At 46.6% G+C, this 23,225-nt stretch overlaps 1 protein-coding gene across 1 annotated transcript; it reads right to left on the reverse strand.

Moving 5' to 3' along the window:
• Positions 1 to 1,931: 1,931 nt before the first annotated feature.
• On the reverse strand, positions 1,932 to 22,715 carry EDA2R (ectodysplasin A2 receptor). Its single transcript, XM_070760136.1, has 8 exons — positions 22,639 to 22,715; positions 20,392 to 20,474; positions 17,837 to 17,953; positions 13,795 to 13,973; positions 12,454 to 12,539; positions 11,733 to 11,891; positions 3,986 to 4,126; positions 1,932 to 2,452 (listed from the first exon to the last, which is right to left on the reverse strand). Exons 1-8 carry the CDS (start codon positions 22,706 to 22,708, stop codon positions 1,932 to 1,934), a joined length of 1,356 nt encoding a protein of 451 aa, XP_070616237.1. The 5' UTR covers positions 22,709 to 22,715.
• Positions 22,716 to 23,225: the final 510 nt, after the last annotated feature.

Consider the following 23,225-nt stretch of genomic DNA (forward strand, 5'->3'; position numbering starts at 1 on the left):
TACAACGGCTTTGCTTTCAATGTGCACAAAACAGGTGGCGGTGCCATGAAGAGAATGCTTCGGAACTATACAAACATCAAAGGTGTGAAACTAAATAATTTCGTCCCTTCCCAGCCAGCAAGCACAGTCCTGGTCATGTGGTTTTTCATTTAACAATGGCTTCGCTTAGCAGCAGACTTGTAAGTCCGAATGAGGGTTATTGAGGACCAGTAGTGGGTTTCTGGAGGGACGAGGGGGGACGGCATTCCAGTAGGGAAAATGGAGCTGTGCGCATAGCTCCGCGTCCCTGATGCATGCATGCCCATGTGAGATTTGGTTTTTGTGCATGTGCTGGAAGCAAAATCTGACGCGAGGACGCTTGCGTGAGCGAGATTTCACCAATTTTGGGCAGTTTTTTTCCTTCCGTGAAGCAAACAACCGCCAAAAATTATTGAAATCTCACGTGCATGAGCGTCCTCGCATGATATTTCACTTCTGGTGCATGCGCAGAATCTGAATCTTGCACCAACAAACACATGTCTGCCGAATGCATGCATTCCCACACCAGTCTCTGGGAGTGCACTAGTAGCGCCAGAGACGAGGAACTCCCGTCTGGTGAGGACTACCCATGTTTATACAGGGAACTGAATTCTGGAATTGACAACATGAAGGTGCATGGTGTCACATACCTCCCCGAGATGACAAAGCCGTATGTGAGAAGGAAGGGAGGCAATTCAAAAGGACTTTTTACCATGCAAAGGCAAGGAAGGAACACCGAATGAACCGCATGGAGATTGGCCAGGCAGGATCTGACTCTTCTAAAATAAATGAAAATACATAATGAAAAAATACATAACACTCAAAGCTTTGGGATTTTTGTTTTTTTAAATGGGCCTAATCTGCCAAGGCCTTCCTCTGCTTCCATTTTTGTGATTTAAAAAAAATCAATTTCGCGCAGTACCTTTTCTGCTAAAATTCTGCTCAAAGAGGAAATAAACAAGCGTGGTCAGAGCCCTTTCCGGAAAGTTTCCAATAAACATGGAAGGGGCAATATTTTACATTTGCTGAAGAGCTCAGAATGATCAAGGCATAACTCTGAAAACACCCATGTTGGAATTATTATCAGTGTCCAGAGGAAAAAGAGCACCTTAAATTCACAGCAATATAACTTTTTCAGTCTTCATTGGAGTATTGTGGCTTCCCTCCACATGGCCTGAAAATAAACCACATTTTTAACAAGCAACTTAAATCCCAGGATTTTCAAGTAAGGTACAGTAACTCCATCATGAGATAGAGCTACACACTTCAAGCAGTCAAAACTGGGAGACCAGAGTACTCAGAAATTCTCCCCTGACTCTGCAACCTTCTTGTGAAGCTGACCAGAAGGTGAATTTCATGGGGAAATCAAGCAGACACGCGACAGTCCAGGTCTCTCTAGGATTTCCTTTCTCCCACAATCTGCAAATGAACTCTTCTTGCTCTTTCTTTTAAGGTTTTACTCCAAGAGACAATGTAGTGTCTTGCTCAGCTGAAGCCACTCGATCCTGAATGGGTTTGTTCGGTGATTACAAGTCTTCTCAAGGATGAGTAGAAAACATCCTAGAGTTGGACATTATGGACCAAAGTCCCAATAAATCAGTCATCAAGCCAAAAAAAACAAAAAAGCATCAAAATGCTAAACCTTCCACAGAGCTTTCTTTCAAAACTGGCCCGGGAGTCAATAAACTTTTGCAACCTTAACATTTGGCACAGTGCAAGCCATCAAAGGAGATGGGGCAACCTTTTCAATTTGGGGTGAGGCTGGATGGCATGAAAGAAAACGACACCAAAGAATCCACACGGAAGGCAGAATCTCTTTAGCTTGACCAATGTTACCGGTGCTGTAAAACATCCACGTGAAGAAATTGCAATGGCTGAAGTGTACCAAAAAACAGTGGAGAAATTGTACATATTCAAAGGGGTGGCTGCTCCAGAGAAACATTGCTAGAGCAACTTCGGAGGGGCTCCCCACTTTCAAGGGTCTGGTTTTGGAAGGAGACTGAAGCCACTTCCAGAGTGCCCCCAAGTTGGGCTGCTGGGCAGGCAGACCATGGAAGCCCTTCCATTGTTGGCTTCTGTTTGCTTGGGATTCCCATCTTGGCCGTCCCCTTCCCGGCCCAGGCAGAGAAAGCCTGCAGATCCAGCTCAGTGCATTCCACTGGAGCGTGTGGCCAGCAGTGCTGAGATTCCCTGGCGCAGGAGGAAGGCTGGCCTGGGCCATCAGGACCTCTGCTGCAGTTCTCTCTGCTCTCGGATAAGCCTCGACGGAGCCCAGAAGCCCCTATCAGGGGCTGAGTCTCCAAGGGGCTCCTGGCTTGGGGGGTCTTAGAAGCAACCGTCACCAGCTTGGACCAATCTGTATCAGGCTGCGCATGAGGGAGGTGGGATCCAGAAACATCCACTCCTGGGATAAATGGAAGAGCTCCGACAGGGCCTGAAATTAGGAAAACCCAGTTAAGATTATTTATTTATAGAAACATAGAAGATTGACGGCAGAAAAAGACCTCATGATCCATCTAGTCTGCCCTTATACTATTTCCTTATTTAATCTTAGGATGGATCTATGTTTATCCCAGACATGTTTAAAGTCATTGACTGTGGATTTACCAACCATTTCTGCTGGAAGTTTGTTCCAAGCATCTACTAGTCTTTCAGTCAAATAATATTTTCTCACATTGCTTCTGATCTTTCCCCCAGCTGACCTCTGATTGTGCCCCCTTGTTCTTGTGTCCACTTTCCTATTAAAAACACTTTCCTCCTGAACCTTATTTAACCCTTTAACATATTTAATAAATATAATTAATAATAATTAATAATAATAATTTATTAGATTTGTATGCCACCCCTCTCCGAAGACTGAACGTGTGTGTCTTCTCTTCCATTCCCAACCTGTCTGCAGAGTCTGGGCAAATGACAGTTTTGAACCTCTTTTGCAGATCAAAGCATTTATAGCAATAGCAATAGCATTTAGATTTATATACCGCTTCATAGTGCTTTTACAGCCTTCTCTAAGTGGTTTACAGAATCAGCCTCTTGCCCCCAACAATCTGGCTCCTCATTTTACCCACCTCGGAAGGAGGGAAGGTTGAGTCAACCTTCAGCCAGCAGTGAGATTTTTGAACTGCTGAATTACAGCTAGCAGTTAACTGAAATAGCCTGCAGTTCTGCACTCTAACCACTGCGCCACTCCGACTCTTAACTCCCCTCCCACCCCAATTATGGAATTGACATTTGAATTCCAAGCATGGGAAATGCCTTCTGAACATGTGCATGTTCCTCTCTTCCAACAAGTGAAGGAGCATCAGGTTTCTATGCAAAGTGCTGGAGGACTCATTCTTGAGTCTCACAGAACAGCTTCTCAAGGTTCATTGGGACTATTTTATTATATTATTATTATTATTATTATTACTACTACTACTACTACTACTACTACTACTACTACTATTATTATTATTATTATTATTATTATTATTATTTAGTATTATAGTTGGAAGGGACCTTTCAGGTCATCTAGTCCAACCCCCTGCTGGTGCAGGAGACCATACACCACACTAGTTCAGTCTTTTTTTGAAAGCCTCTAGTATTGGAGCGTTCACCACCTCTGCAGCAAGCCGTTCCACTGGTTGATCGCTCTCACAGTCAGAAAGTTCCTCCTTATTTCCAGGTTGAATCTCTCCTTGGTCAGCTTCCAACCGTTGCTCCTTGTCTGGCTCTCTGGTACTTTGGAAAATAATGTGTTCCCCTCCTCCCTGTGGCAGCCTCTCAAGTATTTGAAGACTGCTATCGTGTCCCCACTGGACCTCCTCTTTGCTAGACTATCCATGCCCAGTTCCTGCAACCTTTCCTTGCACATTTTAGTTTCTAGTCCATTTATCATTTTGTACATCTCTAGCTCAAAGCATGGAAGGAAAGAAGCTCTAAAGATTCCATCTTGGTTACTCTGTGAAAACCCACGGGAGAAATTTACCTTCTGGGGGTCTGCAGGGAGGCCTGAAGTTCCTAATGTCCAAGGAGCAAGCATCTGGCGGCAGTTCGTGGAAACCCGTCGGTCCAGCAGCTGTCTGAAATGTCACTCTTGGACCAGAGCCATTCTCACGTCTCAAGAACACTTTAGAAACATATGAACAAAAAGAAGAAGCAGGAGTTTAGACACCTGGCAGGGAAGTCTCCACAATGAGGAAAGGTTCATATGATGGAGAACTTTTTGAGATTGTTCGTAATTGAATCAAGTTTTGTAAACATGCTTGTTGTTTTATTCTGTCTATTGACTGCAGATATACAGATGTTGCGGGATACACTTTCATCAGGGTTTGTGCCTGGACCAGGATGGCAGAGGTCGGGGGAGAATAGGCGTTGATTGCTTACCTGAACGCCTCTTCTCGTACGGTGAGCGGGTACAGCAGTCACATGGGGTTGCTCATGTCCAATCCGGTGGAACTGAGCCTAGTATTAAAAAAGCTTGCCGGATCCGCCCCTTCCCCAGAATTCGCGAATCCATAGACTAGGCTCAGTTGTGAAGCTCTGTAGTGTTCAACTCTCATTGTTAGAGGAAGAAAGGTATAGAAAGGTAAAGAAGACACATACAAGGGCGGGAAGTGACTGCTGTACCCGCTCACCGTACGAGAAGAGGCGTTCAGGTAAGCAATCAACGCCTATTCTCCGTACTGAAGGAGCGGGTCCAGCAGTCACATGGGACATACCCAATAGATGGTCCCTAGGGTGGGATTAGCTTGCTATCGTGAGAGATAACGGATTGGAGTACCCTTCTGCCGAAGGCAGCGTCCGCTGAAGCATAAGAATCAATTTTGTAGTGCCTGATGAAGGAATTTGGCGAGGCCCAAGTGGCTGCTTTGCAGACCTCCTCCAACGGGGCTTGAGTCGCCCAAGCGGCCGAGGTGGCTGCGCTCCTGGTGGAATGCGCAGTGATGTTCCTTGGAACTGAGAGGGAGGCCGACTCATAGGCCTTAGATATAGTCCCTCTGATCCAACGGCCTATTACTGTTGAAGACACTTTGGCCCCCATGACTCTGGGATGATAGGCTACAAAAAGTGCTTCTGACCTCCGAAAGGGTCCTGTGCGTTGGATATATATTCTCAGCGCTCTGGTGAGATCCAGGGTGTGCCATCTAATTGCCAAGGGATGGTCTCGTTGGAGGCAGAAGGAAGGTAGGACAATATCCTGAGATCTGTGGAACATGGAACTGACCTTGGGTAAGAAGGTGGGGTCCAGTCGCAAGACTACCTTGTCCTGATGGAATTGGCAAAGGTCCTGCCTGATTGAGAGGGCAGCCAGCTCCGAAATGCGTCGGGCAGAGGTAATAGCCACCAGGAAAGCTACCTTAAAGGATAGGTACCTGAGGGACGCCGATTTTAGGGGTTCGTATGGTGCCTGCGTGAGGGAATGGAGAACCCGTGGCAAATCCCAGGATGGATACCTGTGGACCTTGGAAGGTCTGAGGTTGGCTATGCCCTTGAGGAATTCCTGAACTTCAGGGAGGGATCGGAGAGGCTGTCTGCGGGGACCCCCTAGGACAGATGAAATGGCTGCCAGATGACGCCGGAGGGTGCTGGTGGACAGTCCTTTATGGAAGCCTTGCATAAGGAAGGAAATGATTCTGTGAATGGGGATGCACAGAGGGGAGAGACCTTCCTGTAGACACCACTGGTGAAACTTAGACCACGTGTGGTCGTAGATTCGATTGGTTGAGCCCCTTCTGGCCTTTAAAATGACCTCCACTGAATCGGGGTCATGCCCACGCAGTTCTAAATCTCTCCTGATAACAGCCAAGCGGTGAGGTGGAACCACTCCGGGTCTGGATGGAAAGAGGCCCCCTGCCGCAGCATATCCCCCGAAACGGGGAGTCGCCAAGGGTCCTGGACGGACAGCTGTTGGAGATCCGCGAACCAGGGCCGGCGGGGCCAATGAGGGGCGATTAAGATTACTCGGGCCCTCTCGGTGAGGACCTTGTGAATCACGTCCGGGAGGATTGGAATTGGAGGAAATGCGTAGAGTAGGCCTGGAGGCCATGGACTCCGGAGGGCATTGATTGCTTCCGCTCCCGGGGATGGAAATCTGGAATAGAAGCGAGGGAGTTGGGCGTTCGCATTGGTCGCGAAGAGATCCAGAACTGGTAGGCCGAATCTGAGGGTGATTTGATGGAACAGGTCTTGATGGAGGTTCCACTCTCCTGGGTCTATCGTTGCTCGGGATAGCCAATCCGCCTGGACGTTGAGACTCCCCGAGATGTGATCGGCTAGGAGCGACTGGAGATGTTTTTCCGCCCAAAGGCCCAACTTGAGGGCCTCCCTCATGAGAGCCTTGGATCTCGTGCCTCCCTGTCTGCAGATATGGCTTTTTGTGGCAATGTTGTCGGTGAGAATGAGAACGTGCCGGTTGGGAATGCGAGGAGAGAAATGCTTCAGAGCCAGGGAAACGGCTCTTAACTCTAGCCAATTGATTGGCCTGGAAGCTTCCTCCGGGGACCACGTGCCCTGGGCTATCATCCCCTGGGCGTGGGCGCCCCATCCCGATAGACTGGCATCTGTGGTGATGACAAATTGATCCGGGCACCTGAACGGGGATCCTTTGTCCATGGCCGGAGACTTCCACCACTTGAAGGATCTGCGAACACTCAGTGGGATGACAATGCGTCGATTTGAGTTGCTGTGCCCCGATCTCTGAAAAGGCAACAGAAGCCACTGGAGTTCCCTAGCATGAAGGCGAGCCCAGGGAATGATGCCTATGCATGACACCATCTTCCCCAAAAGGGAAGATAGAGTAACTATGGATACTGAAGGATTAGATAAAATGTTAGAAATTAACTCCACTATACTGAGTTTTCTCTCGGGAGAGAGAAAAACCTGGGAAGATTTTGAATCAATAATGGATCCCAGGTGCGGAATGGAAGTGGAAGGTTGGAGGTGGCTTTTTTCAAAGTTGATGGAAAACCCATGGTCCTGAAGGACTGACATGGTGACAGAAAGGTCTGATTTCACTCTCTCTAGGGAGTTCCCATGAATTAAAATATCATCAAGATAACATAAAATGTGGATGGGAGACGCCCGGATATAGGCCGCCAGGGACCCCAAGAGCTTTGTAAAGACCCGAGGGGCCGAGGAAAGGCCAAATGGCATCGCCCTATACTGGAAATGCCTGCCTTGAAAGGAAAAACGTAAAAATTTTCTGTGGCATTTGGCTATAGGAATGTGAAGGTAGGCCTCAGTGAGGTCTAAGGAGACCATGAAATCTCCCGAGTGAATGGCGGCCAAAATAGAAGACAAGGAGTGCATCTTAAACTTCCTATATTTGATGAATAGGTTTAGTTTCTTTAAATCCAAAATGGCTCTCCAACCTCCGGAGGACTTTGGAACCATAAATAGAATGGAGTAAAAACCTAGGCCCTTCTGACTGGAAGGGACCGGTTGAATGGCTCTAATGGACAATAGATGAGAAATGGCCTCCTCCATACGGTTACAATCTGAGGATGACCTGGGAGAAGGGCAGGAAATAAAACGTTTAGGGGGAGGAGAAATAAATTCTAAAAGAAGACCTGTTTGAACAGTGTCAATGACCCAAGGGTCCTTGGAGGAGAGACGCCAATTTGAAGCGAAATGAGCTAGGCGACCCCCTATGGGAATGGAGGAAAGATTACCATCTAGGTTTTTTTGAAGCCCTGTTAGAGGAAGCTCCCCTTTGGAAGCGAAACCCTCTACCCCTGGAGTTCCTACCTTGGGAACGAAAGCGGGGGGAATACTGACCTGGAGATCTCTGATAGGAAGCCGCTTGATCTTGCTGGCGCCCTGGGCGACGAAAGGACTGCGTTTTGGTAACCTTTTTCGTGGTTGGGCCCAAAACCTTCTTCTTATCCGTGGTCTCCGTGAGGAGTGGATCCAGAAGGTCACCGAAGAGAAGGTCGCGCTTTAAGGGGCCCTGGGATAACTGCCACTTTTGGCGAACTCCCGCTTGCCAAGGGCGAATCCATAGGAGTCTTCTTGCCGTTGTAGAAGCTGCAATAGACTTAGCAGAAAATCTAGTAGATTGCCAGGTGGCATCAGCCACGTACTGGGCAGCTGCAAAGACCTTGTTGAAGTCTTGTTGACCTCTCAAGTCATCGGGAGGAATGTGCTGTTGAAGTTGGCGAAGCCACAGCAGCATGGCTCTGGAGAAGAAGGAGGCCGCTGCAGAACTTTTAATGGCCCAGGAATCAGCGGAGAATCCTCTTTTGAGCATTTGCTCGATGCGCTTGTCCTCTGGACGGAGGACTTCCTCCGCCTCGCCTGGCACAGCCGCTGCCGAGTGAAGAATCTTGACAGGTTCATCTGGTTTGGGGAAAGATAGAAGCTCTTCATAGGAAGAGGAGAGTTTATACAACTTTCTGTCCTTGGTGGAGGGATTAAGGCCAGAGGCTGGAAAATCCCACTGTTTGAGTAAGGCATCTTTAAACAATTTAGGCATAGGAATTACCTCGTTATCCTCCTGTTCCTCTGTGAAGTAAGGTAAATTCTCCTCCGGGGGATCAGTGGAAGTGGAGGCTTGTTTCTCCTGGGCTGCTAATCCCGTAGAAATTCTAGCTTTGAGGAGGAGAGATTTGAATAGTTGAGAAGGAAAAATAGTAATTGGAGGAGGGACCTTTATTTGGGATTCCTCATCCTCTGATAAACCCTGAAAAGGGTCTTCATCCTCCTCTACATCCTCATATTCATCCTGGGAGGATTCTGAATCATCCTGAATCGGAGCTCTGACCGCTGGGGAAGAACCCAAGGGGCGGGAGGAACGAGAAGGAGGAAGAGGTAAAGGGAGCTCATTGATGGAGGAGAGTTTGGCATCAATGGCTTTGGACAACACAGCAAACATAGATTGGAACTCAGGAGGTAAACTGGAAATATCAGCAGAAATGGCAGAAGAATCCCTAAAGGCCTGGGAGGATCCTGGCTGGGGGGAATCTTCAATAATATCTGGTTCCTCTGGACCTATGCCCCATAGGTTAGGTTGGGGTCTGTCTAGGTTTGGCTCATCCAGAGATAACACAGGGACCCCAGAAGGAGGCAGACTAGAGGCCTCTGGTGGATCTTGACTACTGATTACTTGGGCCTGCACTTTCAAACGTTTTGCTGATTTGTCATGAATTTTTTGTAGGGCTAGGTCCCTTCTCTTCTCGGCCCTGGTGACCTTGGTCGAGGGGCGGGCCCCTGGAGAAGAGGAGGAAGAGGCCTGTGGGATACTAGTAATCTCATCGCCTGTAGGCCTGGCCTCTCTGGGACCTTTAGTTGTGCCTCTCTTGGGAAAAGTAGCCATAGTCTGACAATTAACAGAAGACAAGGCTGAGCCAATAACTAAGTTATAAGGAGAAGATTTCAAGGACTTCCCAAGAGGAATGGATCCTGCTTCGAGGCCTCGAAGCTGCTGAAACGTGAGGACAATCTGGGCAAACCCAGAGTTCGTGCCCCCAAATCCAGCGGGGCCAGCCTCCCTAAACTTTGCAATTAAGTTAAACCAAGGCACTCTGGTTGGAGGCTTAGCCGGTGGAGAATTTAGCCTGGGACCCCCAAGGCCCGCTCCCGGATCCACGCGGTGGACTGAGGCCTACGCGGCTGGCAAAAGGCCAACACGAGAGGCCTAGATTTTTTAAAAAAGGGCGCGAAGGCCTTCGCGCCGAAAAAATCGCTCCGTAGAATTTCTTAAGGGAAAAGCGATCGACTAAGTCCAGGAGACTAGAAGGCGTCTCACTCCGCAGGAGGTATTTTATAAGCCCTTATATACAATAAATAAACAATAATTCAATAATAAATACTTGCACCAGAACCTCCAGGCCAAGGGATTAGAAGAATCCACAAGCGGCCGCAGGAATCGTAACCGGCAAAACCGCCGGGGGAAAACGAAACCGCAACTTCTCCCAAGGAAAAAAGCCGAGCCGCTTTTTTTCTTTTTTCCTTTTAAACGGCTGGCGCAATTAGTGCAAGTAATTAAATAAAGACAATAAATCTTACTACTTTTTTTGAAGGAAAGATCGAAGGGAAGGTGTTAGAATGTTGAACGAGCTATCACAATACAACCGCAGGATATGCGAACTGAGCGAATTCTGGGGAAGGGGCGGATCCGGCAAGCTTTTTTAATACTAGGCTCAGTTCCACCGGATTGGACATGAGCAACCCCATGTGACTGCTGGACCCGCTCCTTCAGTACGGAGAAGTCTCAGGGACAGGTCATCTAAGACAGTGATGGCGAACCTTTTTTTCCTCGGGTGCCAAAAGAGCATGCATGCACGTTATTGTGCATGTGTGAGTGCCCACACCCATAATTCAATGTCTGGGGAGGGCAAAAACAGCTTCCCCCGCCCGCAGGAGGCCCTCTGGAGGCCGGAAACAGCCTGTTTCCCAATTTCTGGTGGGCCCAGTAGGCTCGTATTTTGCCCTTCCCAGGTTCCAAACGCTCCCACATCCCCCCAGAGGCTTTCTGGAAGTCGAAAAGTCCTCCCAGAGGACAAGCCAAAAATCAGCTGGCTAGCACACACATGCACATTGGAGCTGAGCTAGGGCAATGGCTCGTGTACCAGCAGATATGGCTCTGTGTGCCACAGGTCATAGGTTTGCCATCACTGATCTAAGAGATAGTGCAGGAAATGGGGTAGCTGCTCTTAGCTTACAGCCTAGCCTCTTTGAAGTGGGATGTCACTTTCAGGCAGTATACAGGGAAAGGATTGTGGGAAACGGGGTGTGGAGATTCAACATTGTTTAATAGAAGAGACGTGAGACTGGTGTGTGTGATTGAACAAGGCTTAAAAGTCATGATTTCTACTTCAATAAACGACATTCTCTGTTGGATGCTGGTGCTCGGAATTTTTCGGTGAGCAAATGCATATGCTTAAGTAATGAATGGACTTTATGTAAGGAATGCTGATAAGGCCGAGTCTTGGCGCTTTTCCCGGACACAGATTACATTTAGCTATAAAGAGAAAGATAACTCCTTCTGTGCCGTTTTTAAAAACCTGCGTTGCATTGTGTGTGCTTGTTTTCAAATAAAGAGTTTGATATTTGTTGGGTTTCACCACTCTAACACATACCTACACTGTCTTGTAGACACATCTCTATGGTCAGGTCGCAGGTTAACTGACAGTATGTCACCTTTTGATGACAAAAAGGGGCATGTACTCTGCAGACAAATAAACATTGCAGAGTAGATGACTCCTCCCTCCCCCCCCCACTTTTGGCCCTGCTGAGCTTCTTTCCACCTCCTTCTATCTTCCTGTGTGTTCCATTGTCCTTGGCTGTGATCAATCCAAAGGCATCCTCACACATGGAAGCATCTAGACGTTATTAATATGTCCTGGAATATAAGCATTCATGCCTGCATTCTGTAAATGCATGAATCAACAGAATTGTGAGTAAAGATTGCAGTTCATTTCATCTTTATGAAGGAGTGATCATTCGTTGCTAACAAATGGGATTCTAAGCCACACAATTCATTTCTTGCCACGCTGAGTCGGTTGCAAGTTAAGCCAGCTGAACTCTGCTAATACTAATAATATTAATAGCAACCAAATGCCCAACAATTTTATCATAAAATAAGTGATTTCTGAGTCGGGGTTCATTCCCAGGGCCGTGCACAGAACAATTATTATTAGCATATTTTTGAGGCAGAGATAACCCTGGTTTGAGAGAGACCCATTTCGCAAGAGTGGGGAATGGAGGGGCAACTGCAGGCAGAACCCACTTACCATGTTGGCACCGGCTCTTCCAGAATTTCTGGCAGTAGAGAATGGAGACCGTCAGGAGGACCAGTGCCAGGAGAACCAGGGCACTGCTTGTGAGCACCGCCAGGGCCGGGTCTTGGGCAGGTTCCGTGGAGCTTTCTCCAAAGCCAATTCTAGAAAGGCCTGCCAAGATCAAAAGCATGACTTAAAGAAGGAAGGTTGGGTTATAAGCTGCATTGACAAAATCAGAAATGAGGAGGGGATAAGCTGCCTGGGAAAGTTCATCTTGTTTACCAGTTGCAGCCCTACTTTGACCAGGAGGCGCTCTGCACAGTCACTCACACTCTCATCACCTCTTGTCTTGACTATTGCAATGTGCTCTACATGGGGCTACCCTTGACGAGCGCTCAGAGACTTCAGCCGGTGCAAAATGCAGCAGCGCATGCAATAATGGGTGTACCAAGGTACGCCCGTATTACTCCAACCTTACACGAGCTGCATTGGTTGCCAGTCAGTCTTCAAACACAATTCAAGGTGTTGGTTATTACCTTTAAAGCCTTAAATTGTTCAGGGCCAGACTATTCTGAGCTGCATAGAAGTCGGATAGATAGATAGGTAGGTAGGTAGGTAGATGATAGATACTGTAGATGATATATGATATATAGATTAGATAGATAGACAGACAGACAGACAGATAAATAAAGAAATAGGATAAGGAGGTCCTAGAAGTCTAGTTAGTACGCACACTGAGGTTCAGAGGATGGGGTCTGCTTTGTGCAGGGTACGCATTCAAGGTCCTGGAATCCACCAATCTGAGTTTTACTGTAGAAGCTATAAAGAGGAAGAAAAATGGGCCAAGGTTTAATATGCAGAGGGCTATTTACCATCTGAACATGGGCAGAAGGCACCAGAGGCTTCCCAAAGATTGCAAAACCCATTACTCTCAGTTAACTACTTCCACACCTGGTTCCTTGCTCCCCTGCTGCACCAAGGACCGATTCATACATCAAAATCATTTCCATTTCTCTGAATATGTAATCATGAGAGCAGTTCATAATCCATAACAAATTCAGTGAAATCAATCAATCACTCCAGTTCAGATTTATCATATTTTTCGAAGTATAAGACACAACTCCACCCCCACCCCCCGCTAAAAGAGGGTGGAAATGTCGGTGGGTCTTATACACTGAATGCAGCCATTTTTGCTGTCCCAAAGGCACCCCCACCCCCCGCCTGCAAAGAGCTCCGGGGTGCTGGCAAAAACGTCTTTTTTTGTGAAAATTGGGTCATTTTTCAGACATTCTTTTCGCAAAAATGGGATTGGCAAAGGGTCTGGGAAGCCTACAGAGAGTTCCTCGAGACTGGGGAAAGGCAAAAATACCTTAATTTTTGTAAAAAATGGGCAAAACCACATTTTTTTCTAAAAAATAGGGGAATTTTTGCCATCTCCCAGCACACAGGAGCTCCCTGCAGGCTTTCCAGACCCTTTGCCCACCCAATTTTCCCAAAAAACGGGGCTGTTTTTGCCTTCTAATTATCCCATCTAGCATGATTGAAGGAGGAATTCTGGGAGTTGAAGTCCACTAGTCTTAAAGCTGTCAAATTAGAAGATCCCTGGGTTATGGATTATGGGTGCAAGGCTTTTCAAACTTGGCAAGAGTCCTCGGAGAGGGGCGGCATACAAATCTAATTAATAATAATAATAATAATAATAATAATAATAATAATAATAATAATAATTGACTTCAACTACCCTTCTTGAGCTAGCATGACTGGAGGAGGAATTCTGAGAGTTGAAGTTCACAAGTCTTAAAGCTGTTGTTTGCAGTTTGTAAAAAGTATACATGGTTGTAAAAATCAAACAAAAGGGGAGTAATTAATGGGAGATCTCAAAGAACCCAATCCATCTTTCTCTTGTAGGATTTGATTTTCTTGGTGATGCTCTTAAAAAAGTAATTTTACAGGACAACATACTTGAGCACTCCATCACAACCACAAATAGACTCTCAACAGCTGCCCATTTCTGCATTTAGGGTTTGAGGTCTTGTTTGGATGAAAAGCTCCCTGTGGAGCCAAACAGACTTACCCAGGGAAGCAGCCTCCACAGGTGGCATCAGAAGTTGCGCTGCAGTTGGACTTCTGGACCCGGTTGATCAGTGCACAGGAGAGGCAGGATTTGCAGCCATGGGGTCCCCAGCTGTCCTTGAACCTCCTGGGCTGGCATGGGGTGCACTCAGCCTCCCTCCCTTCTCCATAGCCACACTCCTGCAAGAGAGATCCATCCCAAGACTATTATTCTGTCTATGCATACAGAAAAATCAAGGGAGAGAAAGAAGGTGGGAGGGAGAGAGAGAAAGAGAGAGAGAGGGAGGGAGGGAAATGCAGAGGAACTGCTGTGAATTACTTTGCAGAAGTGACAATCTTCCACCTATTCCAATAAGGGTAATTTAGCAACAATTGATGGGGCTTCCTGGAAGTATAACTATTCTCTACTATTTTATTTATTTATTTACAACATATAATAAAAAAACAATAAAATACAATGGCAAATCTAATTTTCGGAGAGGGGCGGCATAGAAATCAATCAATCAGTCAGTCAGTTAGTCAGTCAATCAATCAATCAGTCAATCAAACAAACAATCTAGATAATTAACCTAAAATTCCCAATACAGTCATACCTCGTCTTACGAACCTAATTGGTTCCAGGGGGAGGTTCGTAAGACGAAAGGTTTGTAAGACGACACGTTGTTTCCCATAGGAAACAATGTAAAGTCAATTAATCCGTGCAACCAAAAAAAAACCCCACAAAAAAACCGCTGCCGCCCGGCTGTCACCTTTTAAAACAGCCTGGGGGCTTCTCAGCGACCTCCCGAACGCCGAAGCCAAACCCCAACTTCCGGGTTCGGTGTTCGGGAGGCCGCCGAGAAGCCCCCAGGCTGTTTTAAAAGGTGACAGCCGGGCGGCGGGGCTTCCCAGCAGTCTCCGAATGCCGAATGCGTAAGTTCGGGTTTGGCGTTCGGGAAGCTGCTGGGAAGCCGCCCGGCTGTTTTAAAAGGTCACAGCCGGGCTGGTGGGCTTCCCAGCAACCTCCCGAACCCCGAACTTTTGCCGAACTTCCAGGTTCAGGGTTTGGGAGGTTGCTGGGAAGCCCCCCAGCCCGGCTGCGACCTTTTAAAACAGCCGGGCGGCTTCCCAGCAGCTTCCCGAAGCCGAACGCCAAACCCGAACTTCCGCGTTCGGCGTTCGGAGACTGCTGGGAAGCCGCACGGCTGTTTTAAAAGGTGACAGCCGGGCTGGGGGGCTTCCCAGCAACCTCCCGAACCCCGAACCTGGAAGTTCGGCAAAAGTTCGGGGTTCGGGAGGTTGCTGGGAAGCCCCCCAGCCCGGCTGCAACCTTTTAAAACAGCCGGGCGGCTTCCCAGCAGCTTCCCGAAGCCAAACGCCAAACCCGCACTTCCGCGTTCGGCGTTCGGAGACTGCTGGGAAGCCGCGCGGCTGTTTTAAAAGGTGACAGCCGGGCTGGGGGGCTTCCCAGCAACCTCCCGAACCCCGAACCCAGAAGTTTGGCAAAAGTTTGGGGTTCGGGAGGTTGCTGGGAAGCCCCCCAGCCCGGCTGCGACCTTTTAAAACAGCCGGGCGGCTTCCCAGCAGCTTCCCGAAGCCAAACGCCAAACCCGAACTTCCGCGTTCGGCGTTCGGAGACTGCTGGGAAGCCGCGCGGCTGTTTGAAAAGGTCGCAGCCGGGCTGGGGGGCTTCCCAGCAGCCTCCCGAACCGAACCCGGGGTTCAGAAAATTTTTGCCTCTTCTTACAAGCTTTTTTCGAGTTATGAACCGGCGTTCGGGAGGCTGCTGGGAAGCCCCGCCGCCCGGCTGTCACCTTTTAAAACAGCCGGGGGGCTTCCCAGCAGCTTCCCGAACGCCGGTTCGTAACTTGAAAAAAGTTCGTCAGAAGAGGCAAATTTTTTCTGAACCCCTGGTTCGTATCACGAGTTGTTCGTAAGACAAGGGGTTCGTATCTTGAGGTACCACTGTATTTTAAAAATCAATCGTACTCATACAGACCTCAACCATACATGACATTCATCAGCCAGGGGGCTTAAAATTTAATTACTCAAAGCTTGGTGACATAAATGAGTCTTAAGACTCTTGTGGAAGGCAAGGAGGGTAGGGGCAGTGTGAATCTCTGGGGGAAGGTGATTCCAGATGGCCGGGGCCCCCCATAGAGAAAGCTCTTCCCTTAGCCCCGCCAAGCCACATTGTCTGGTTGATGGGACCTGGAGAAGGCCAACTCTGTGGGACTTATCTAGTCACTGAGATTCATACACCAGAAGGCGGTCCCGCAAGTAATCTATTTAAAAGAAGAAAAAATAGCACTGGGGGCCTTCAGATCAAGCATTTATTTTAAAAAGCTTCTTCATTTTGTTAAGTTATCTAGAACATTAATAAAGCAATCTTTTAAAAACAAGCCTAATAATTTGAACATTCTACAGGCATTTATAGTTATTGATTTTTCTCCCTGCAGCAAATAACAAACAGCCAGTTTCAGCACAGTCTGATTAGCACAAGAAAATAAAATTCTGTCTTGCCTCTCCCTGCCAGCAATTTGCCTCTGTGCAGCTTTAATTTCACTTTCATTTTAACACCTGGAATTGCCTGCAGCTTTAATCAATCAGCTGAGGATTTTATTTATTCCTTCCTTCCTTCCTTCCTTCCTTCCTTCCTTCCTTCCTTCCTTCCTTCCTTCCTTCCTTCCTTCATTAGATTTGTATGCCGCCCCTCTCCGTAGACTCGGATTGGGAGGCAGAATAATCAATGCCTTATGCCTTCTGGGCTGCTTGCTGCAAGGAGGTAAATTGCTGGCAGGCAGAGACCAAGGGGTGGGGGTGGCTGGGTTAAGCTACATTCAGTGTCTAAGACGTACCGACGTTTCACCCTCTTTTGGGGGGTAAAAAAAAAAGTGTCTTACACTCTGAAAAATAAGGTTAAAAAAAGGGTAAAAAAAAAAAACGGGTCCAAAGACGGGCTACAAAAATGGTGCAAGGTCTTAAGCATAAAACTTATCAGGAAAGATTTCATGAACTCAATCTGTATAGTCTGGAGGAGAGAAGGGAAAGGGGGGACATGATCAAAACATTTAAATATGATAAAGGGTTAAATAAGGTTCAGGAGGGAAGTGTTTTTCATAGGAAAGTGAACACAAGAACAAGGGGGCACAATCTGAGGTCAGTTGGGGGAAAGATCAGAAGTAATGTGAGAAAATATGATTTGACTGAAAGAGGTGCAGATGCTTGGAACAAACTTCCAGCAGACGTGGTTAGTCAATCCACAGTCATTGAATTTAAACATGCCTGGGATAAACATATATCCATCCTAAGATAAAATAAAGGAAATAGTATAAGGGCAGACTAGATGGACCATGAGGTCTTTTTCTGCCGTCAATCTTGTATGTTTCTATGGTAGTTATCTGGTATAACCAATGACAGGCCACCATTCCTGGTGCTACTGGAACAGGCATGTGCAGAAGCCAAATCTCGCACAAAGATTTTGCTGTTTTTGGGCTTTTTTTGCTTTCGCGTATGCACAGAAGCAAAAAAAGCTGAAAATCAACAAAAATAAGGTAAATGACCTGCACCGCCCCCCTGCCTCTTCCGAACTCCGCCATTTGCAGCTCATTGCTGTGGCTCCGCTGCTTGCGGCCCATCCGCCCGGCCCAGCGATGCTCCCAATGGCCACGACTCGTTTCAGGCCCCATGTGTGCTGAGAGATGCCTGCAGTGCAGGAGATCAGAGAGCAGGCCACGTGGCTGGAGCTCGGGCTTGCTGCTGTTGCTGATGGCCCCAGCTCCGCTTCATGTGCAGCAACCGAAATCTCACATGAATGTCCTTCTGGCAGTGAGATTTCGGCAAGAATCGCCAATTTCTTTGCTTCTGCACATGCAGTGATTTTTATCGGAATCATGCTGGTTGTGCGTGCATGGCACATGCACGGCTAGGGGTAATGGAGCTGTGCGCGCAGCTCCATTTCCGCTACCAGAGTGGCATTCCCAATTATACCCCTGGGTATAACTAAATTAGTTAACTAGGGTGCAAAGGTCTGTGAAGGAACAATAAGCACATCCTCAAGTCACCTTGGAAAGTTCGAATCCAGGGCCACACTCCTTGCAGGGGCTGCATATGCCATGATTGTCCAGGTATTCACCGTCTCGGCATTCCACGGGGTTTGCAATTGATTGGGATGCAAGAGCCTGGTGGGAAAGAAAACATCTCAGGAGCCAGCATGATGTGGCATCTCAACCCACTAGGAAGAGCATGTGAACACCATCTCCCCAATAACCCTTCTACACAATAAGCAAAGCAGAACGACTTTTTTTTAAGGCTTCCGTGGCATTCATCCAGAATTCCTGATGAAGTCCAGGAGACGAGCATGGAACATTCAGTAAATATTCAATGGCTGCCCACCACCAGATGTCAAAAAAGCTAACTGGATATCACTTATTCTGGCAACCCAGAAGACAGAGTTGAATGGGTGATTACAAAGGAGATGGCAGTAATAAGGAGTGAATTCAAAATTTCAAAAAGGTGAATTAAAGAAGCAGCTATAGAAAGTGCCCAAGCGGTAATAGTTTTAGGTTGGAAGGATGCAACAAAATGGACAATACAAAATTGGTACCAGTGCATGGTGGAACACATTCAATTTGAAATTATGGATACAAAGATGAATATGATTAATGAAAATAAAGTGAAAGAACTGATGGGAAGATGGGACAGGGTTAGAGGTTATATGGTTAGTGGAATTCAAGACCAAGGTATAAAGAATAAACTGGAATCTCTCTATAATGTGTAAATATTGTAATGTTCTTGGTTTAAAATGATAAATAAGAAAGTACACCCTCATTTTGGTGGAGGGGTCTGAATGAATGATGTGCAAAACACTGTGCACTGTGTTTTATGTAGTGTGTATTTGTTGTTATTATTTAAAAAATAATAACATTTAGTAGATGCTTGGAACAAATTTCCAGCAGACGTGGTTGGTAAATCCATAGTAACTGAATTTAAACATGCCTGGGATAATCATAAACATATATCCATCCTAATATAAAATACAGGAAATATTATAAGGGCAAACTAGATAGACCATGAGGTCTTTTTCTGCCGTCAATCTTCTATGTTTCTATGTTTATTTTTAAAAAAAACACACACCAGAAGACAGAGTTGAAAGCTACCACCCAAGTGCCCCTTTGAGCTCCGCCTTCGAACTCCTAGAAAGATTTAATTATAAACAACATAGGTTCCCTAATAGATGAACATCTGTCAGTGGAACAAGCCAGCTTCCAACAAGACTGGAATTCTGTAGATCATGTGTGAAGCTTAACTTATTGAAACAGGATTCCAAGGAGGCGTCAAAAGCACGGCCTAAGGGCAGACCATGACACAGTTTGGCAGGAAGGATTGTTATATAAACTGTGCCATATTATCCCCTGCAAAAATCTCTGTCAACTAATAAACAATGCGCTGAGTGATAAGTCCTCTTGGGTAATAATGGGGAACAATATAAGTAAGATAATTCTACCCTATGGAAAAAACGTAGTTGCCCCTAAAAGTAGCTTTAAGTAAAAAGAAGGTGGTCCTTGGTGATGGGAGGAGAAACTATGTTTATGTTTATTAGATTTGTATGCCGCCCCTCTCCGTAGACTCGGGGCGGCTCACAATACAATAAAAACAGTTTATAACAAATCTAATAATTTACAATTTAAGATATTTTAAAAACCCCATTATTAAACAGACATACATACAAGCATACCATACATAAATTCAACCAGCCCAAAGAGACACCCAGAGACCATTATAGATATGTGTTTTCTTGAGGGGAGGCAGCCTGTCAAGCCGGTGCAGAAGTTGGTGATAAATTAATGGCTTGCCACACTATCTGATGTTTATAGGAACTTGGGACGGGTGATTTTCATAAGGGAACAGATGCAGCCACAAAGCATTCTTTCGGGAAGTTCAAGGCCATCCTATACCCACCCACCTGGGCGGAAGTGGTAGGAGAAGTTGCCACGCTGGCACAATCTGAGTGGGCAATGTGACAAGTTTGGGGGGGGGGGGACAAGGGATATGAACTTTCAACTGGGTGGGAAACTCCAATTTAGGTCTCCCAGTGTAGGTGCCAAGATGACTCTGGCAATAAATTGAAACTTTGAGGAGTACTTTGACTTGGACTCTGATTTAGCTAGGATGCTACCAGGAACTCTGAACAAGGGAGGTTCCTGGCACCTGAACCTGAAGAGTCAACTAGCACCGACACTGGGTTCTGCTTACTGACCAACAATTGTGCGCTTTTCAAGAGGAACAGAGCATCGAGTCTCTCTATAGTTGAACGGAACAGTGAGGCTTCACGACCCTCGCAGGGCTGTTGTGCTACTGCCTCGCCCACCGATGGCCAAATTGGGGTAAGATAGGCTGAGGTGCTGACAAGGGGCCAACCCTCACCCAGGCAGCCGTGGGAAAGTTAGGGGCAATCCAGGTGTAGCGCATCGTTATGCAATGGCTGCAGTTTTCCTGCCTGAATCAGACTGGGGGACACAAGTCCCAACAGTGGCATTTGCAGGATAACATCACTGGGGGAATGGCCACTTTAGTTTGCCATAGATCCCACCTTCTTATCCACAGGCCGGACTCTTACCTGGGTCACGATGATCAGTGTGAGACGCAGCGCAGCTCCCTTCTCCATGCTAACCCGCTTTGTTTGCAGCTCTTTGGAATAAACTATGCAGAAACGAAAATGTAGGTATTTCCCCAAAGCCCCATTTCTTTCCCCTCCCCTAAATCTCTTCTGTTTCCAGACAGTGTTAGAAAGGTCTCAGTGCACATAAAAGATAAGATACATTTGTCAAGAATCATAAGGTACAACACTTAATAGGGTACATATTAGGGTACAAAATAAGCAATAAGCAATCAGGAAACTTATTCGTAAATTCTACCATTTATGGTGGACTTTTGATAAAGCAAAGAAATAACTGGAGTAGGATTTGCATCTTAATATAGAAGATTCTTTAAAGTGTACATAGAGCCAAAACCAGAGAGTTTTCTTTTTGGATTTCATTGATAAACAACTTAGAAAAAAAAAGCCAGAACTTTGATAATATGAAAATATGCCACATAAATCCCACATTCCGGTTAGGTCCCACAGAATTGGCCTTCTTCAGGTCCCGTCAATTAGACAATGTCGATTGGCGGGGCCTAGGGGAAGAGCCTTCTCTGTGAGGGCCCCGGTCCTCTGGAATCAGCTTCCCCCAGGAGATTTGTACTGCCCCAACCCTCCTTGCCTTTCGTAAGAGCTTAAAAACTTATTTATGCCGCCAGGCTTGGGGTCATTAGATGCCAGCCTCTGGCCACTGTATATGCTTGGTTTGTATGGAATGAATGATTTTTGATATTTAGCTTTTATAATGTTTTAAACTAACTATTTATATTAATTGGATCCAATTATATTTTGTACACTGTTTTATTGTTGACATGTTATAGCGTCACTCATGCCCTCATCACCTTGAGGTTCCACTACTGTAATGCTCTCTACATGGGGCTACCTTTGAAAAGTGTTTGGAAACTTCAGATCGTGCAGAATGCAGCTGCGAGAGCAATCATGGGCTTTCCCAAATATGCCCATGTTACACCAACACTCCGCAGTCTGCATTGGTTGCCGATCAGTTTCCGGTCACAATTCAAAGTATTGGTTATAACCTATAAAGCCCTTCATGGCACCGGACCAGATTATCACAGGGACCACCAGGCATGGGGGAATTGAGATACTCTTTCCCCCTAGGCCTTTACAGTTTTATGCATGGTATGTCTGTATGTATGTTTGGTTTTTATAATAATGGGTTTTTAACTGTTTTTTAGTATTGGATTATTATTATATGCTGTTTTATTATTGCTGTTAGCCGCCCCGAGTCTGCAGAGGGGCGGTATAGAAATCAAATCAAATCAAATCAAATCAAATCAAATCAAATCAATACATGCTGACATCAGCCAAGAATACAAAAAATCGGAAGGGTACTTTGATTCCCGAAGGCTGTCAATGGAAATGAAAATTATGATCTTGGGTTTTGCTCACTAGCTAAGCTTTTGTACAGAAAAGGCTAACACATCCTACAGGTTGTCCTTGTGTTACTGTCTTATTGAGGACCCAGATTGAGGACCCAGATTGTTGGGGGCAAGAGGCTGATTCTGTAAAGCGCTTAGAGAGGACTGCAAAAGCACTATGAAGCGGTATAGGACACTGGCTTCCCTATTTACCAATAATAATAATAATAATTATAATAATAATAATTATTATAATAATAATAATAACAACAACAACAACAAACAGCAGCAGCAACAACAATAATAGTTGTTATTATAATTGTTTGTTGTTGTTATTATTATTATTATTATTATTATTATTATTATTATTATTAATATGCTGCCCTTCTCCAAGGACTCGCCAGCAATTTCACCTGTCAATCAAAGTGATCCAGGATTTGGTTCTACTGGTTCTACTTATGGTCCACAATAGTTCAGTACAAATTCCAAAATGTGGAGGTTTGTTCTGAGTTTGAAAGCAAGCATTAAACTGTTTTTTATTTTTATTTTATTAACTTTTATGACGTATTTTCTATATTCTGTTGGAAGCCGCCCAGAGACCTTCGGGAGTTGGGCGGCACAGAAATATACAATAAATTAAATTAAATTAAAAGTACAGAAGTTTAAACGCTATTGCTATTTTGCTGTTATTTCACTGCGCCAAAAGGACTGCGAAGTCCCTGCTTTCTTTGGCCTTTTCCTCCCGCATCTTCTCGTTTTCTTTGTATTTCTTATCTGGATCAACCTATTTAAAAAGAAATAAATAAATACCAAGTCGGGACGCACGAAGAAAGACCGATCCACTTACCGGATGATTCCCCGCCGAATCGGATCAGGGCGGCGAAGCGCGGCACCTCCGCTTCTCGTCCCGCCAGCATCAGTTGGCGCGGAGCCCGGGATGTGTCCCGACTTGCCCGCCGCTGGCTCGCCCTGCCCAGCCGGGAGGGAAGGAGGGAGGGCCGGCTTACACGCCCCTCTCCGCCGGCTCCTGAGGGAGGGTCGCCGGGGAAAGCCAGGGACCCCCGCCCGGCTCTGCTCGACCGGCGATGGCGCAGGGGCGCGCGCAGGGCAGAGGCTCGGTGGCCGAGGGAAGACGGGCATCCCTGCGCGCGATCCAGCCATGGCAGAAGCTCTCCGTCCGCTTCAGCTGCAGCACTGCCCGGGCCGAGGATGCCGGCGTCCCCGGGTGGAAGCAGGTGCGGCTGCAGGACCAGGCGCGTCTCCCAGAAGGAAGGCGATCCTCACGGGGGTCCCCGGAGAAAGCTGGCCGTTCAGGGGCTCCTGGCACCGGGCCGTCCCCGAATTCCTCAGCAAAGCGTTTCTCTTGGATCTCGCCTGGCAAAATAATAGAATAGAATAGAATAGAATAGAACAGAATTATTTATTGGCCAAGTG

This window comes from Erythrolamprus reginae, chromosome 8 (assembly GCF_031021105.1).
Source record: "Erythrolamprus reginae isolate rEryReg1 chromosome 8, rEryReg1.hap1, whole genome shotgun sequence".
NCBI classification, from domain to species: Eukaryota; Metazoa; Chordata; class Lepidosauria; order Squamata; family Dipsadidae; genus Erythrolamprus; species Erythrolamprus reginae.